This window comes from Heptranchias perlo, chromosome 15 (assembly GCF_035084215.1).
Source record: "Heptranchias perlo isolate sHepPer1 chromosome 15, sHepPer1.hap1, whole genome shotgun sequence".
Classification (NCBI taxonomy): domain Eukaryota; kingdom Metazoa; phylum Chordata; class Chondrichthyes; order Hexanchiformes; family Hexanchidae; genus Heptranchias; species Heptranchias perlo.
Window position 1 is genome coordinate 24,148,217 of NC_090339.1, and position 18,824 is coordinate 24,167,040.

The window sequence follows — 18,824 nt, forward strand, 5'->3', positions numbered from 1 at the left end:
ATTAACATAATTGCCTCTCCCATATTTCTTACGATTTTCTTAACATAAACTTTAGTGGATAGTATTTCAAAGAAGTCTATCCATTGGTTGTGACTGTTACATGAGATAAACTTACAAAACGCTTGCGTGAAGTGGCAGTATTATTGGTTCAGGCTTTGTCGCAGAAAAGTGGACAGTTTTAGTTTCCCAACTACGCTGCGTTCAAAAAAAATGACAACAGTATACAATGGCTACACTTATCAATGAAATAAATCAAATTAAAAGAATCCAGCCCAGGGTTTTTTGTAAAAAAATTTGTATCATTGCTGACGAGTTTACATGTACTATGATTAGTGCCTTATCAGAAATTCTAAAGAATCACAAATATTTTCATTTTAAACTTTCTGTTGATAATGCACGGTAATAATGTATAAGCAATTCTTTTAAGCAATTTAGAATGCTAAACCGGGGGGAAAACGATCAAGTTTTGAACTTCATTGCTATACAGTAGGCACTAACAGTCTAATAATAAAGATAACAATTACATTTAAGAGATTATTAGAGTTTTATTATTCGTTTTGCTCAATTTTTTTAGAAAACACCGCTAAAACATTGCCAGCAACATATTGTATTTACAATAACATCAATGCACCAATGATATTTTGTTAACCTTATGGCCAAGTTGCCGTGTTTGTTATAAGAATAACGTGTGCAAAAGTGATGGTTAGATAATCAATATATTCGAGTTAATGACCTCATCTTACTTACCATATTTACTAAGGGAAGTTTTTATTTAGGCAGGAACACATTAGTCTAATGCAGGCGGGAACACGTTTCCCATTCGCTATTGCCACGCTATAAAATTATATGTAGTTGTTTAAAACTTGTGTGGAAAATGCTTGCAGCTTCACTTTCTCAACAAGTGGGTCGTGTTTAGCAACGCGTAGATATAAACGTTGTTGCACTGACCCCGGGGATGGACGAGAGCAGCGGTGTGATAATATAAATATTAAACCAATGGATATCAAAAGGAAGGCAAAAGGTTTCAACAATAGCCTTATCATTATAGTTAGGGAAACGGAAACTAACTTTTCTCTTAAACACATTCTGCCAGATCGTCGTATCCAAGTCCATTGGAAACACAAATCATCTCGTTTCATTCATAAAAATATTACATGTATTAAATTAAATTAACCTTAGTAATTGCATGCTGAGTAATCGCCACTTACTGAAAACGACCGTCCTAAGAATTTGACAAGCGGGCTGATGTTAAGCTATAATTGCACAGTATTTTCATTTGATTTAAGGAGATAAGGGTTCCGTGGCATGGTCTCTGCAGACTTAGCTTTAAAAGTAAAATTCGACTTACACACTGGTGCTGGTCAGGCTGCTCACGGAGTTCAAAGTAATATAATTAAATTTGCAGACAGCACGATGACAGTACTGTAATACAACAAAAGACACTGGTTATCTTCATTATGGACCTGTGAAATGAACCTGTAATTGTATCTTCCATGCACATTTGTTTTGAAAACCTGGAGTGTTTTTTCAACAAATATGTGAAAAAATTGCAGATTGACAATTTGAGAGCATTGGTTTACAGAACTGGGTACTTCAACATGTACTAAATTGAAACAAATTCTAATTTGATTTTTCTCTCTTTCAATTCAATTAATTTACGTAAAGGGTTGCCTGTACTTTCCCCACCGACAAAGGAGATCTGGAGGAGAATAGTAAGAGTTTTGATTGAAATGGAATATGATTTTGCGAATTATAATTTTACACGTCAGTTTTCCCGAACGGATCATGAGAATTAGATTAATTATTGTTTAATAAGTTGCATGGCAACTTTCAAATTATTTATATTTCATACAATTTTCCGACATTTAATTGAATTAAACTCACTAACGAGACGGAATTCCAAAGCGGCTTCTTTTTGCTTCAAGTAACTAAATTCAATTGAATTCAGTTTATTTTGCTCAAAACTAGTTCAGGAGTTTGCTACACTAACAAAAGTATCATTCGGAATTTGAAATGATTCTAAACTAATTTAAGGAGCAACTATTGAGGTCATATTCAGAGTGTTAGCGAAGCATCGACAAAGAAGTCACATTGTTGCATTATTAGATAGACTTATTAATAAATAATCAATACAGCGACGTTCATTTCAAACTGCAAAATATCTGTTGTTTCTTGATTCCAGGTTTCATATTACTGCTGATATGTAATTTATCTACTTGAGAATTTGTATCTATGGAGAAATTGTACCTTTGATTTATGTCATCCATGTACCAGAATTACATTTTAATGTTTTGTTCCGAGGATGATTGTAAATGAATGTTTTACTGTCCTATTATGTACATTTATTGCTAAGTGTGACGTTATCACGTTGATTGACAGCCGAGGTGGTGTTGCGGGGGTGGATAAACTGTCGTCATTTCCGGAATCGGAGTCACGTGAGGTACGTGAAGATGGCGGATGCTCTTCCCGCGGAGCTGGAGGTGGTGATCCTGGGCACAGGTAGGACCTGCTCCGTCCCCCTTCGACGTTGCACTTGCCACAGACGTAAAAGAGCCCCTCGAGCCAGGGATGGCGGGATTTAAAAGTGTCTTCTCTTACTGTCGGCAGGAGCTGCGATGCAGCTGGGCCTTGGTCCAAGCTCAGAGAAGCCGACGCTGAAGGCGGGCCGTCTATCTTTCCAATAGAGTAGAAAGTGAGAGGCAGCCAGGACTAACAAGTCTTAGTGTTAAAGAAAGACTTGCATTTATATAGCCACTTTCACGTCCTAAAGCGCTTTACAGCCAACGAAGTACTTTTTTTTGAAGTGTAGTCACTTGTAATGTAGGAAATGCGGCAACCAATTTGTGTACAGCAAGGTCCTACAAACAGCAATGTGATAATGACCAGATGATGGTTTTTAGGTGTTGGTTAAGTGAAATATTGGCTAGGACACAGGGAAGTACTTCCTTGCTCGTCTTCAAAATCATGCCATGGAATCTTTTGCATCCCCCTGAGCAGTTTAATGTCTCATGTGAAAGACAGTGCAGCACTCCTTCAGTACTGGACTGGAGTGTCAGCCTAGATTTTGTGCTCAAGTTCCTGGAGTGAGACTTGAACTCTCAACCTTCTGATTCAGAGGCCACTAAGCCATGGCTGACACTAAGTGTAGATTGTTGGTCAAGGAAGCAATTCTTGGCTTTACTAAAATATGTAACATTGTGTTGTCCTTTTATAGATTTGTGAACAATTCTGAAGATGTTTATTTGATTAAACAATTCATATAATAGTAATGCTAAGTCATTAGCGGTGAATGAACCTTTTTTTGCAAGCCTTTTGCTGGCCTGACTCAAGCTGCAGTTAACATGATCAATGGCATGTGGTCTTGAGGGTGATGACTTGACATAAAGCACCCTCCAAGCTCTCAAAAAAGATGATTTACCCCAAATTGGTGCTATAGGTTGAGCAGTCCTGAGATGTTAGTTAACACCTTGATGAATTATATAGTAAAAAATGACACTATGAATTGTACTTAAGATTTGGAAGACAATCCAACTGGCATCAACCCATCTTTTGGACACAGGTGGTCCTTCAGAACAGATTTATTTTAACTTACAAAACCCTCAGGCTGTATATTAAAACACTGCTCTGTTTCCTGAATATCTTGTCAACTTTTCAATCACTGAAAATTTACTCAGTTGAATGTTGGTAAGTAGAATTCCATGCATGTGAGGAATTCTGCCTTTTCTCCCAATACCCTCCAGAATGGTGGGAGCAGGCACTGCAGTTGTAACTGCATGATGCTGTATAATTGGAGCTTTAGGAATGCTTCTTGGTAAGGATGCTTTAATGGGGGAGATTTGACGCAGACTTAGTTTGTGAAACAGCGTGCTTTGCGTACTCCATTATGAATTGCCTGGGTATGGTGGTTATGTCACTGAGTAATCCAGAGGCCTGGATTAATAATCCAAAGAACAGTTTGAGAATTTGAATTCAGTTTAAAAATTAATCTGGAAATAAAAGGCTGGTTCAGTAAAAGTGACCATGAAGCTTTCAGATTGTTGTAAAACCTAGCTGGTTCATTAAAATCCTTTTAGGGAAGGAAATCTGTCGTCCTTGAGCTGGCTGAAATGTGACTCCAGTTCCACACCAGCATGGTGGACTCTTAACTGCAGTCTGAAATGATCAAGCAAGCCACTCAGTTGTCAGAGCAACTTGGAATGGGCAATAAATGCCGGTCTTGCTGGCGATGCACGCATTCCGAGAATGAATTTTTTAAAATGTCAGTTATCTGACAAGGTGTTCACGTCAGTAAGTGCTTTGTTGTATCATAAACTAATGTGATTAAGTTTTTATGTTAAAATTTTGTATAACACTTTTTAAAATTTAAGAACATTTACTCGACACAATTGGAAATGGAATGATTTAATATCAGGATTACATTTTGTTCTCTTTAAAGCTGAGGGCTGTGAGAGTTACAATGCCAATGTTTCCCCCTTTGTAGCTCTTAAAATTGGTTTGAAAACAGAACCTGCCATGTCAGGTCTATGAAAACAAGCTAGTCATTTTTCCAATGATATGCGTCATTGTTTTCCTACCCTTCTCTTTTCTAAGGTCCCTTAAGCCATATAGCAGATCTCTCTGAACGTCCCTTTCCCATATCTTTGATGTTCTATTGCAAGCTGCTAAGATATGTGCAACAATAGCCTTGTTTAACTTTTCCTCCAACTTTCTCAACTTTATTCCCTCCCCTCCCCCACAGAGTTGCATTTAGCCTCCACTCATCATTTTTCCACAGCAACGTGCTTGACATTAGCTCATGTAGGAATAAATGTGAGCCTGAGTCCTCCCAGCCCATGATGTTACTATGCCTCACCCACAACCGAATGCTGAAGAAATCAAAAATAAATGCAGTTTATTTTAAAATTCAATTAACTTAGATAGTTCTTCACACTTAAAACTGCTGTGTCGTGTATTTTTTTTAATTCTCAAGATCCTTCCTTTTTTATAACAGCATTAAGTTTAAAAAAGAACTCCAATTCTATTGAGCTACTGAGACATACAGTACTAAAGTTTGTTGGTTTACCTCTGAGCTTTTTGTGTGACTTAAGACCATGTGTATGACAAGTTACAGTCTCACTTGACCCTGTTTGTAAATCATGCATAAGTCATGAGAGGATGGTGCTGCTTCTCCCTTCACTTTCCCTTTTCTAATGTTAGTTATTTTTTGGAAGTATCATTAAAAGTAAGTGAAAACTTTTGTCATGTTGGCATTTTAATGAAATATTATTGTGGAGAAATGATGCAGCTTAGCAAACTGATACAGATCAGCAAAGATTTGTAAAGTAAAGGAAACAGAAGTGGGGGGAGAACCTTGCACTTATAGTATGCCTTATCCTCAAGCTCTTTACAGACAAATTACTTTCAAAGTGCATTCATTATTGTTATGAAGGTAAATGCAGCAGCTGGTTTGCATCCTGCATGTTAGACCAGTTTTTGGTGGTGTTTACTATGGAAGTAGTGGTGTTCAGGACATTGAGACATTGCCCTACTCTTCTTCAATTAATGACTACGATGGGATGAAAATCGAGTGGGTTCAACAACGGGCAGGTGATCTGCTCCACCAGGTTATCGCCCAGGTGGCGAAGTTGAAACTTATCCCCATTTTGTTTGTTTGTCAAGGAAGACTACTCAGTGATGTGGGGAAGGGTAGCATGTTCATTATTTTGTATCATTACACAGTGACATGTTGTACTGATTGAATTAATTCAGTCTGATCATAACTGTTGCTCTGCATGTCCACTTGCTGTGCAGTGAAACAACTTAATAATTCATATTTGGTTTTCTCTTAGCAAATTTTTCTTGGTCTGCCTTTTGAAAAGATCACTTATAAAGTGGAGTTGAGGTTAAAGATCGGCCATGGTCTCATTGAATGGCGGAGCAGGCTCGAGGAGCCGTATGGCCTATTCCTGCTCCTAATTCTTATATTCTTTTCACTGGCATGCATGGGAACATGTGCAAAAGATACAAATATCCAGTTCAGATCACAAGATGGTACTATTGTTACATTCCTGAGTTACACCATCATGTACGAATGAAAGAATTTTCATTTATATGTCCTCGGGACATCCCAAAGCACTACACAGCTAATAAAGTACTTTTGAAGTGTAGTCACTGTGGTAATGTGCGGAAACATGAGAGCCAATTCGAACACAGTGAGGTCTCACAAACAACTGAGTTAAATGACCTTAGATAATTCTTAAGTGGCATTGAATAGGTCATCGGAATAATTCCCTTGCTTTTTGAATAATGCCATGGGATCTTTTATGCCTGCTAAGATGGCTGGCAGCGCCTCGGTTTAATATCGTATCTAAAAGATAAACCTCCATTAGTGCACCACTCCCTCAGTACTGCAATGTAATGCCAGCATAGATTATGTGCTTCAGTCTCTGGAGTGGGGCTTGAACCCACAGCCTTCTGACTCAAAGGGGTGAGCCCAGGCTAACAACTTGTTGTTGGATATTGGGCAGGTCAAGCACACCCCTAAATATGACAGTCCGATTACTTACAGGAACAACAAATACTGTTGTACCCAAAAAGTTTAAACTTGTAATAGTAGCCCTGACTTTAGTATCAACGTCGTAAAATGGTATAAACATTGTTGAATTCAAAGGCAGGCTGACTGCCTTAGCTCATCTTAATAAGGCAGAGATGCAGTTTTTACCATGCTACCTTATAGGTATCTACCCTCAGCTATCATTGGGTAAGTTATGATAACCAGAAGTCATCATTAATCGTGCTTCAGAACACTGCTCGTGCAGAAGTTGTCTTTCTGCTTTGGTGCCGTGAAACCCATTTGCAGTATAAATGAGGTGGTTTCGGTAATAACAGGTCCCTTGGGTAACGTTTGAATAGTTCTATAATACAAATAGGCTATAAATCAGGTTTATTGAGAATTTACAGTTAAAGTAAAAATTGCACCACATTTTGTATTTTGCTGACATAAGTATTGCTCACCAGAATAAGTAGCTTGAATCGCAGTTTTAAGCTTTTAGTTTTAGGAAGTATTACAGTGACAATGTTCTGATTTGAAGCTGAAGTGATAACTTTATTTCCCTGCTGTTCACACTCCAGCCTGTCAGTCACCCTTCTGTTACAAATCTAAGGAGCAGGACAAAAATCTGAGACCAGTCACACTTTCTAGATACGATGTGCAATGTCAGTGACTTCAGTCTTTTTCTACGCCTCCCCCTTTAATGGTAGTTCAGAAAATTCTTTGAGTAAATCACTTTCTCCAATTTTTTTTTTGTTAATATGGGGGAGGGCAATCCTCCTATTGCTTACTCGTCCCTATAAAGCTTATATGTAAGGACTTGATTTAAACTGACCATATGTCTATTACTTAAGTATCATCTGGGTTTTGTTGACTATTTTTCCAGGACAGCAGTGTCCCAGTTTTAATTAATTCATCCAGTTCCATCTTTCAAATGCGCTTAAAAGCAATAGATTTTGTGTTTAAACATGAGCCTACTGTTTGAACCAGAACGGAAGCCACTAGCTGAACCAGTAGTTTGCATGTATTCGTACCCAGCTTCCAATTCTCTTGCAGCTGACTTTCCAAAAGCTACACCAGATTCTCCTACTTTCATTCCAACTTTAATGTTCAAACTCAGAAGCCTCTCAATCTATACTTTATACTGCCATGTCATGTATTATAAATTTGAAATGGGGTCAATTTAATTTCAGTCAGGTGGTTAGAACATTGTTTACGTGAAGCAGATATTAATACACATACGTTCCTGTTAAAATTTGCATTCTGTATTTTGCACATTGAACTTGTTTGATATTTTTCAGTCGAGTCTTTTCAATTGACCAGTTAATAAACTAAGAACTGCAAGTGTATGTTATTTGTTTATTACTTTGTTTATTTACTGTGACCTCTTGTTCTGGACCCTCCAGCTAGGGGAAACATCCTCCCTGCATAGAGTCTGTCGAGCCCTGTCATAATTTTATACGTTTCAATGAGATTCACTGGGGAATCCGGAAGTGGGCGGGTTGGAGCCGGGTTCCAGACCGGCCCGGGAATCCCGGAATTTCGCAACCCCCCCGCCACGAACGCACCCGATCGGGGGTGCGAAAATCGAGCCCAAAGTGTCTGCAAAGGGATATTGACAGGTTAAGAGAATGGGCAAAAATTTGCAGATGGAATATAATGTGGGAAAATGTGAAGTCATCCACTTTGGCAGGAAAAATAAAAAAGCAAAATATCATTTGAATGGAGAAATACTACAAAATGCTGTGGTACAGAGGGATCTGGGTGTCCTCGTACATGAAACTTATTTAAGGAAGGACGTATTTGCTTTGGAGGCAGTTCAGAGAAGGTTCACTAGGTCGTTTCCGGGTATGGAAGGGTTCTTATGAGGAAAGATTGAACAGGTTGGGTCTATACTCATTGGAGTTTAGAAGAATGAGAGGAGACCTTATTGAAACATACAAGATTCTGAGGGGACTTGATAGGGTAGATGCTGAGAGGATGTTACCCCTCATGGGGGAATCCAAAACTAGGAGGCATAGTCAAAGAATAAGGGGTCGCCCGGTTAAGATGGAAATGAGGAGGAATTTCTTCTCCTAGAGGGTCGTGATTCTTTGGAATTCTGCACCCCAAAAAGCTGTGGAGGCTGAGTCATTGAATACATTCAAGGCTGAGTTAGACAAATTTTTGATCAGCAAGGGAGTCAAAGGATATGGGGAAAAGGCAGGAAACTGGAGTTGAGGTAAAAATCAGATCAGTCATGATCTCATTGAATGGCGAAGGAGGCTTGTGGGGCCGAATGGCCTACTCCTGCTCCTATCTCTTATGGGTTGATACTTGGGATGGGAGGGTTGTCCTATAAGGAGAGATTGAGTAGAATGGGCCTATGCTCTCGAGTTTAGAAGAATGAAATGTGATCTCATAGAAACATAAAATTCTGAGGGGGCTTGACAGGGTAAATGCTGAGAGGTTGTTTCCCCTGGCTGGAGAGTCTTGAACTAGGGGGCATAGTCGCACGATAAGGGGTCGACCATTTAAGACTGAGATGAGGAGGAGTTTCTTCACTGAGTGTTGTGAATCTGTGGAATTTTCGACCCTAGAGGGCTGTGGATGCTGAGTCGTTGAATATGCTCAAAGCTGAGATAACTGGATTTTTGGACTCTAGGGGGATCAAGGGATATGGGGATCAGGCAGGAAAGTGGAGTTGAGGTCAAAGATCAGCTATGATCTTACTGAATGGCGGAGCAGGCTCGAGGGGCCATATGACCTACTCCTGTTCCTATTTCTTATAGAACATAGAAAATAGAAGCAGGAGTAGGCCATTCGGACCTTCGAGCCTGCTCTGCCATTCAATGTGATAATGGCTGATCCTCTATCTCAACATCATATTCCTGCTCTCTTCCCATACCGCTTGATGCCTTCTGTGTCTAGAAATCTATCTATCTCCTTCTTAAATATATTCAGTGACTTGGTCTCCACAGCCTTCTACGGTAGAGAATTCCACAGGTTCACCACCCTCTGAGTGAAGAAATTTCTTCCCATCTCAGTCTTAAATGTCCTACCCTTTATTCTGAGACTGTGATGCCTCGTTCTGGACCCCCCCAGCCAGGGGAAACATCCTCCCTGCATCCTGTCTGTCTAGCCCTGTCAGAATTTTATACGTTTCAACGAGAACCCCTCTCATTCTTCTAAATTCGAGTGAATACAGGCCGAGCCTCTCCTCATATGACAGTCCTGCCATACCAGGAATCAGCCTGGTGAACCTTCACTGCACTTCCCTCTATGGCAAGTAAATCCTTTCTTAGGTAAGGAGACCAAAACTGCACACAATACTCCAGGTGTGGTCTCACCAAGGCCCTGTATAACTGCAGTAATACATCCTTGCTCCTGTACTCAAATTCTCTTGCATTAAAGGCCAACATACCATTTGCCATACTAACTGCTTGCAGATGCATGTTTGCTTTCAGTGACTGGTGTGCAAGGACACCCAGGTCCCTTTGTACATCAACATTTCCCAATGTATCACTATTTAAATAATACTCTGCTTTTCTGTTTTTCCTTCTGAAGTGGATAACTTCACATTAGTCCACTTAAGACTGCATCTGCCATGTACTTGCCCACTCACTCAATTTGTCTAAATCGCTTTGAAGCCTCTTTGCATCCTCCTCACAACTCTCAATCCCAGCTAGTTTTGTGTTGTCAGCAAACTTGGAAATATTACATTTGGTTCCCTCATCCAACTCATTGATATATATTGTCAGTTGCTGGTGCCCAAGCACTGATCCCTGTGGTACCCCACTAGTCACCGCCTGCCACCCTGAAAAAGATCCATTTATTCCTACTCTGTTTCCTGTCTGTTAACCAATTTTCAATCCATGCCAGTATATTACCACCAATCCCATGTGTTTTAATTTTGCACACTAACCTCTTATGTGGGACTTTATCAAAGGCCTTCTGAAAATCCAAATACACCACATCCACTGGTTCGCCCTTATCTATTCTACCAGTTACATCCTCAAAAAACTCCAGTAGGTTTGTCAAACATGATTTCCCTTTCATAAATCCATGTTGACTTTGTCTAATCCTGTTAATATTTTCTAAGTGTCCTGTTATCACATCCTTTATAATAGACTGTAGCATTTTCCCTACTACTGATGTTAGGCTAACCGGTCTGTAGTCCCCTGTTTTCTCTCTTCCCTCCTTTTTTCAATCGTGGGGTTACATTTGCCACCCTCCGATCTGTAGGAACTGTTCCATAATCTATAGAATTTTGGAAGATGACAAATAATACATCTACTATATCCATGGCTACCTCTTTTAGTACTCTGGGATGCAGATAATCAGGCCCTGGGGATTTATTGTCTTTCAGTCCCATTAATTTCTCCAGCACTTTTTTTTACTAATACTAATTTCCTTTTATTCCTCCTGCTCACTAGTCCCTTGGTTCCCTATCATTTCTGGGAAGTTATTTGTGTCCTCTTCCGTGAAGACAGAACCAAAGTACTTGTTTAATTGCTCTGCCATTTCCTTGTTCCCCATTATAAATTCTCCCGTTTCGACTGTAAGGGACCTACATTTTCTTCACTAATCTTTTTGTTTTTACATACTTGTAGAAGCTTTTACAGTCCACTTTTATGTTCCTTGCAAGTTTACTCTCATACTCTATTTTTCCCCTCTTAATTAATCTCTAGGTTTTTTTTGCTGAATTCGAATCTGCTCCCAATCCTCAGGCTTGCTGGTAATCATTCGTTTCAGCAATCGTTGAGAGCTGTAGTACTCCTGAGCACATGTGATTTATTGTTTGATGCATTCTGAGCAGTTTTGATTTGATTTTTGTGAATTTTGTGTGCTGACCAAGTGAAAATGGAATATTTTTCTAATGAAAACACCTTGACAACTCCCAGGTATAGGTATAGCATGGGTTAAGTTCAGGAGTAAAGTTCACATCACCAACCATGTGCCATAACGCCAACTTCACCTTTCACTGCACCTTTGCGACATGTGGATTTCTCGCACCAATAATCCTCATTGCTTCTGATTGAGTAAGTGGTTAGACCAGTTTTTTTGCTAAAATTGTGAGGAAGAATTTCACAGCCTTGTTGCCAAATTACGGGCATTTTGTGCTTTGGGTGAATCCCACTCGGAATGGGTTGATATTGATGCAGGAAGATTTACATTTGTCAAGTTTGGGCTAAATTTGAATCCAGGTCTGAGATGAAAGGACAGCATAGAACTGAATATGCCCCCAGTCCTATTTTTTTTAAACTGAATTGGGAGAGATTGTCTCAGCCTTTGAAGTAAAGAGCAGATCTTCCTTGGTGTGCTTTGTGGTAAAACCAATGATATGCTGTTGTATAATAACAGGACGATTCTATCATGCAGTGCATCATGTATTCTGTTGCTACGGTAATTTAAGCTGTGTTTCTGCTGACCTGTCCCTTTAAGACCAGACAGACTCTTTTTTATAAGTAAACACAGCTTGAGTTCAATGAGCTTAGTTGTTATTTGGTCAGGTAATTTTGCAGATTGGAATGTGTTCATCAGCTTCAGTTTGCACCTCAAAAGCACCTAGCTCTTAAGATCGTTTTGCATTTCTAACTAAGTGCGATATCTGAGATGTGGTACCTGGAGGTGCTGATGTACTAATTTTAACATATTAGTGGATCTCTCAAAACAATGATTGTATTAAGAGAAATAAAGAATTGTTTTGAGATCAGAACTGTTTGACTTGTAATTCAGAATGTATTATTTTCCTGGTACGGTAGAACTGTGTCCTGTTAAGGCCACAAAGTCATAGGTTATTCAGAGTTTAATTATTTGGTTGAAGAACTTTGCAAAATGGGAAGTTGCTGCTCCAGCTGAGAAGCACACAGCATTTTAACATTGCTTTGCATCTATAACAAATTCTGACCTCTGCAGACTGACAACCCGATTTTAATAAATTGATAGATCTCCCGCGACATTACTTGTGATGAGTCGGAAGATACATGACTTTATAATATAACAGGTGTTTGTGCACGAAATAGCAAATCAGGGTTACTGATTTATAGGAACTGAATAAGTGAAGTTGTTTTTTTGTTGTAAGGCACCCTGGATTTCACTAGTCTTTCCTCTTCTGTAAAATTGTAAATCAGTGACATTGACAGTTGTCATAAATTCATTTACCGATATGTTCAATTTTATCTCTTACCTTTGTTTAAACCCTGGGATGCACAGCACTTTGGTAGGCAAGGTGTTCCAGGTAGGTCAGTGACATTTAACAGCACTGGGGAAGGGGGAAGAACATTGTGAGGTTTAGTCACACTAGGAATGATTCTGGGGTTTGGCAGAACAGTGGTGGGGAGCCTAGGGATTGGCACCACTGTTGGTGGGGGGGAAATTGGGATGGAATATGGGGTTTGGCTTACTGGAAAATATCTGGTCTGTCAGCACTGGAGGTTGGGGAAAGCACAGTGCCTGGTACTAGGAAAGAGGATCCCAATGTATGCACAAGGGAGGTCAGAACCTAAAGGAGGGGAAAATATAAAGATTCCACACTATCTCAAGAATAGTAAAAAGCACTGGGCTCTCTAATAAATTGGATAAATAAAATCCTCTTGTATAGACAGTGTTTTAAAAATTTCTTTTTCGAAGAGTTGAAAAATCATGCTTTGTGTTGTTCTGATACAAAAAAATACTTTGGAACAAAATGCAGGACTGCTGGTTGTGCAGTGACTGCAGATATGGAAAAGATGTGACACTTGCTATGCTCGATTACGATGAACAGGTCACCAGAAACAGAAAAGGTTGCATAATATGTGATCTACTCTTACATCTGGTCGGAGTGACCCATGGGCAGAATCGCTCGTATTTGGGAGTTTACTGCCCGGAGCAGTAGGTGTATTACTGGTCAGAATTTGTTGGGAATATCCTAATTGGACAGGTGTGAAAAAAGTACTTTTCAGCAACTGTGCCATCACGTTTTAATGGGGAATGATTTAGGTAGTTGGAAGGAAAGAGGACAGAGTTAGAAAAGGGAGCACAAACTTTATTAGCTTAAATAGTTAGCTGCAGCAGTCTCTAATGGTGTAGAGTCATAGACTTCACCCACCTGAACAGAGTTAGGGGGCCAGTGTGTCTGGAGGCAGTTGACCTATTGTTTTGGCTCAAAATACAACAGAGGTGGATGGAGCAGCAGCAAGCATTACACCAAACATCATTCAGTATCTGATTGTTCAGGAGAATGTGATTAGTGAGAGCCGAGTGGAACTGGAGGAAGTTAAGCTGCCCAACCCTACATGAGAGATCGTGGGGGGGCAGGGGATGCAAAGAGCTGAAACCTCGTGGTATAGTGCAGGTTTGAAGTAACTTTATTCAGGGAACATATTTTTGGTTGCTCATGGATAGCCAACGTAGTCTGAAAACTATTCCACACAGCACCTCGTTCTTGATGGGATAGATTTGTGTGTGTTGTCTACTCGGGGTGGGGGGGAAAAAACTGGTGGATGTCATATGATGCCCTAGTTGAGGGCAGCGTGAATTTCATGCAGTTTGAAAATGGTTTGACTGGGCCGCAGGCAGTGTGACAGAAGGCAGTATTTTGTTCATGATGTCTTATTTTTATTTCTTTATTACAGAACTGTGGGGGTTAAAACCAGGTTTAAGTGAAGAATGACACAGTCTGTTCGATAGTCAACAGTACGGTAACACAGATTAAATGACTGTTGTATGAATCAGGCAGCTGTTAAAATGCTTGTGTATTAATTGTAACCTTTTTACCTGTTGGTTTTATTATTAAAGTAATCTAGTGAGATGATTGTTCTTTAGATAAGGCGGAAGTCTCTTAGTCCTTTCAAAATGCTGGAAACCAGTTGTCTTTAATCCCAGGAAGGAACCTGATGGCATTATGAGAGATATGTATTTTTTTTTATTCGTTCATGGGATGTGGGCATCTCTGGCAAGGCTAGCATTTATTGCCCATCCCTAATTGCCCTTGAGAAGGTGGTGGTGAGCTGCCTTCTTGAACCGCTGCAGTCCGTGTGTGGTGAAGGTTCTCCCACTGTGCTGTTAGGTAGGGAGTTCCAGGATTTTGACCCAGCGACGATGAAGGAATGGCGATATGTTTCCAAGTCGAGATGGTGTGTGACTTGGAGGGGAACGTGCAGGTGGTGGTGTTCCCATGTGCCTGCTGTCCGTGTCCAAATAGGTGGTAGAGGTTGTGGGTTTGGGAGATGCTGTCGAAGAAGCCGTGGCAAGTTGCTGCAGTGCATCCTGTAGATGGTACACATTGCAGCCATGGTGCCCCGGTGGTGAAGGGAGTGAATGTTTAGGGTGGTGGATGGGGTTCCAATCAAGTGGGCTGCTTTGTCCTGGATGGTGTTGAGCTTCTGGAGTGCTGGTGGAGCTGTACTCATCCAGGCAAGTGGAGAGTATTCCATCACCCTCCTGACTTGTGCCATGTAGATGGTGGAAAGGCTTTGGGGAGTCAGGAAGTGTGTCACTCGGTGCAGAATACCCAGCCTCTGACCTGCTCTCGTAGCCACAGTATTTGTATGGCTGGTCCAGTTAAGTTTCTGGTCAATGGTGACCCCCAGGATGTTGATGGTGGGGGATTCGGTGATGGTAATGCAGTTGAATGTCAAGGGGAGATGGTTGGACTCTCTCTTGTTGGAGATGGTCATTGCCTGGCACTTGTCTCGCCCGAATGTTACTTGCCACTTATGAGTTCAAGCCTGGATGTTGTCCAGGTCTTGCTGCATGCGGGCACAGACTACTTCATTATCTGAAGGGTTGCGAATGGAACTGAATGATTGATTGTTTTGGTTCTGATAGAACTTCGAAGAATACCATGTATACATCTCCCAGGATGCCAGTCTTTCCAAAGCCATCAGAGAGAAGCAGGAAGCTCCGTGGGAAGTTATTATCCTTCTCTCCGGTCCAGGTTACCTATAGTTACGAGAATGATCTTGGATGCTGATCATGAGGAAAATATCTGAGTAAATGCCTCGCTGCAACAATTCCATGAAAAAACACTATATAGCTTCAAACTTGAAAATTTTTCCTGTCTTTATTCTGTCAACATTTTTTAATTAATTTAATTTTGGAGACAGTTTTGAGGGACAAGGCTGATAGTGAGTTCTGGCCAGTCTTGATGTCAGCAATAGGTTAAAAAATTAGAATTTTCTTCAGATAATGGTTTACCTCAGCTGAGCCTTAATCATGGTTTGTTATCAGGCCTTTATACAAAAACATAATTAGCTCATGATTTTCCACTAAACTGAAGGGATTGGGGCTGACAAACAGCAGATGGTAGCACACAAGCTGTCTTTCCAAAGTAAAAAAAAGTACGTACTTCACAATAGTTTGAATGTAAATCTTGAACTGAAAAAGCTTTTAAAATTCATTCTGCAGCTGGTTTTCAGATCTTTTGTAAAAGTAAGCCAACTGAGAAATCCTGTTACACCATGAGGAAAGTGTCTTCAACCTGAACACTGAGAGAATCAACTTGATGTATGCTGAAAATTTTACATTCTACACATGCTCACACTGTGGTATCCTGGGAATAGGCATAGTATGATGGCTCTTGAGCCCACATTGTTTTGTTGCACAATTTTTCAGTTTCTAGATTATCAACATCAGAATGATACTGGGGCTTGAAGGGTTAGATTATAAGGACAGTTTGCATAAACTTGGCTTGTATTCCCTTGAGTTTAGAAGGTTGAACTAATCAAGGTGTTTAAAATGACAAAGGAAGTTGATAGGGTAGATACAGAGAAATTATTTCCTGTAGTGGGGCATCCAGACCAGGGGGGCATAACCGTAAAATTAGAGCTAGGCCAGTTCGGAGTAAAATCAGGAAGCATTTTTTCTTCACGCAAAAGGTAGTACAAATCTGGAACTCTGCCCCCTAAAGGCTATGGAAATTTTTAAGACAGGTCGATAGATTTTTGTTGGCTAAGGGTATCAAGGAATATGGAGCAAAAGCAGGTACGTGGAGTTGAAGTACAGATCAGCCATGATCTATTGGAATGGTCGAACAGGCTCAAGGGGCTGAATGGTCGACTCCTGTTCCTACGTTACTAAGTATTTCTCAGTTAAGAAACCATTTTTAAGTTGGATTAACAATGCTTTTCTCACAGATTTAAAGGCTAAAATAGGAATTTTGTTGCATGTAAAGACTTATTGATGAATAACTCAATAATTAGGCCATAATTTTTTATGTGCATTTTAAAATTATTTTGATATCTGTTTAGTGTTTTTGATATCTTGTGGACCAAATATTTGATTTAGAGTAAACTTGTAGTTTAGCATTAGTTATAACAAGCTGGGGGAAAACATAAAGTAATGCTTTTACTTTGCAGAAGAAGAAGGTGGTATTTTAATGAAAAAAAATAATTTGGGATGGAAACAAAAAAATTCAATGAATCAGTTTATTGAAAACTTTAATGTTGATCCAAACTATTATCTTTGTATAATATTTCTTTTCAAACTATTGGTCACTATTTCTTTAATTTCCCTTATTCTAATGGTTTTATTGGTAGAATATTTGCTCTTTAATTGGCTTCAGAAGTAACCTTATTTTTCCATTGTCTCTGAGATGTAATTTTCTTTATTGACCATGATGGGTTTGTACTTTAAACTGTTATTCATTTTATCATAGAATGGCAAGTATATATACTTATACATGGATTAAAGTCAAAATGAGTTTCAACATTGTAATGGAGAAAATGATGGCAGGTAGAAACATTTACTTGAGGCCTGATTTAAACTTGTTAGGAATGGGGAATGATTTTTTTTTTGGTGGCTTAAGTTTTATACAATTTACTTTTATTTTTTTTGTCACTCTAACAACAGTTTGCATTTATATAGCGGCATAACGTGGAAAAAAACGTACCAAAGTGCTTCATAGGAAAAAATGAACTTAGACTCAAAGAAGGAGATATTAGGAGGGGTGACCAAAAGCTTAGTCGATGAGGTGGGCTTTAAGGGGAGTCTTAAAGGAATAGAGGGAGGTGGAGAGGCAGAGGGGTTTAGGCAGGGAATTCCAGAGCTTGGGGTCTAGGCGTCTGAAGACACAGCTACCAATAGTGGGGTGAAGGGGGTGGGTGTACAAGAAGCTAGAGTCAAAGGAACAGAATTTGAAGGGATTATAGAGCTGGAGGAAGTTATAGAGTTAGGGAGGGGCCAGGCTATGAAGGGATATAAACACATGAATGAGGACTTCAAATTGGAGGCATTAGGGAACCGGCAGCCAATGTAGGTCAGCATGCACAGGGGTGATAAGTGATTGGGACCTTTTGTGGGATAGGATAAGGACAGCAGTTTTGGATGAGTTGGTTTATGGAGGGTGGATGATGGGAGGCCTACTAGAAGCGCATTAGAGTAGAGTAGAGGTGACAGAAATGGATGAGGATTTCAGTGGCCGATGGACTGAGACAGGGATAGAGGCAGGTGATGTTAGAGGTGGACGTGATGATGGAGAGGATATGGGGGTCAGAACCTCAGCTTGGGATCAAATAAGACTCCAAGCTTGTGAGCGTTACAGTTCAGCCTGAAATTGTGGCCAGGGAGAGCGATGGAATTGGCACAGTTGCGGACTTTGTTTTGGTGGGGGGAGGTCGCAAAAGACGATGGCTTCCTTCCCAGAAGAAAGTGTGGCTCATGTAAGATTGGATGTGGGATAATCTGGCCGACAGCGCAAAGGCAATGAAGTGGTCGAGAAGTGGAGCTGGGTGTCATCAGTATATAAGTGGAAGCTGACTCCCTATCTGTGAATGATTTTGTCAATGGAATATGTAAAGGAGGAAGAGGAAGGATCCAAAGGTGGTTCCTTGGTGGGGGGGGGGTACTCCTGAGCCGACAGTGCAGGATGGAGATCTGGGGGGCGATTTGGCTTGGCAGGTAAAGGGGTGGGGGGATAACAGCAGAGACAGTTGATTGGATGGTCTCTATTTTGGCGATGAAATCATGGGAGGGAAAAGAGATTTAAGGAGGCATTTGGTTGTGGAGAAAAGAAGCTAGGCAGCATATCCTGTATTTTGGCCTTTGAGAAGGTTCCAGTATGTGGTTTTATGCTCTGGGATTGTACATGCAAAAAAAAACTGGATTGTGATTGCAGAAATTCCACTCAACTTCTGACAACTGTCTTAAGATAGGAGGCTAAGCTAAACTTTATTCTCACCTATTGTCATTCAGCAGTCTCCCCTTCTCTCTCCTCTCCCCCACCAGTTGACTCATCTGTTTGGTCTTGTGTTTAGCTTGTCATCTGGACAGCAAGTTGCGCCCAGATCTTGAGATTCTTTTGTGTAATCCAGCAGTGGTGTGAGCTATGCAAGTC

General features: G+C 40.2%; 1 protein-coding gene across 1 annotated transcript in view; it reads left to right on the forward strand.

The window, feature by feature from the left end:
• The first annotated feature begins 2,432 nt into the window (after positions 1-2,432).
• The window catches only part of chm (CHM Rab escort protein), a 107,159-nt gene continuing 90,767 nt past the window's right edge, over positions 2,433-18,824 (forward strand). Inside the window, exon 1 of the mRNA XM_067996899.1 lies at positions 2,433-2,499. Within this exon, the coding sequence (XP_067853000.1) occupies positions 2,451-2,499 (49 nt within the window). The 5' untranslated portion in view covers positions 2,433-2,450. The remainder of the gene's footprint in view (positions 2,500-18,824) is intronic.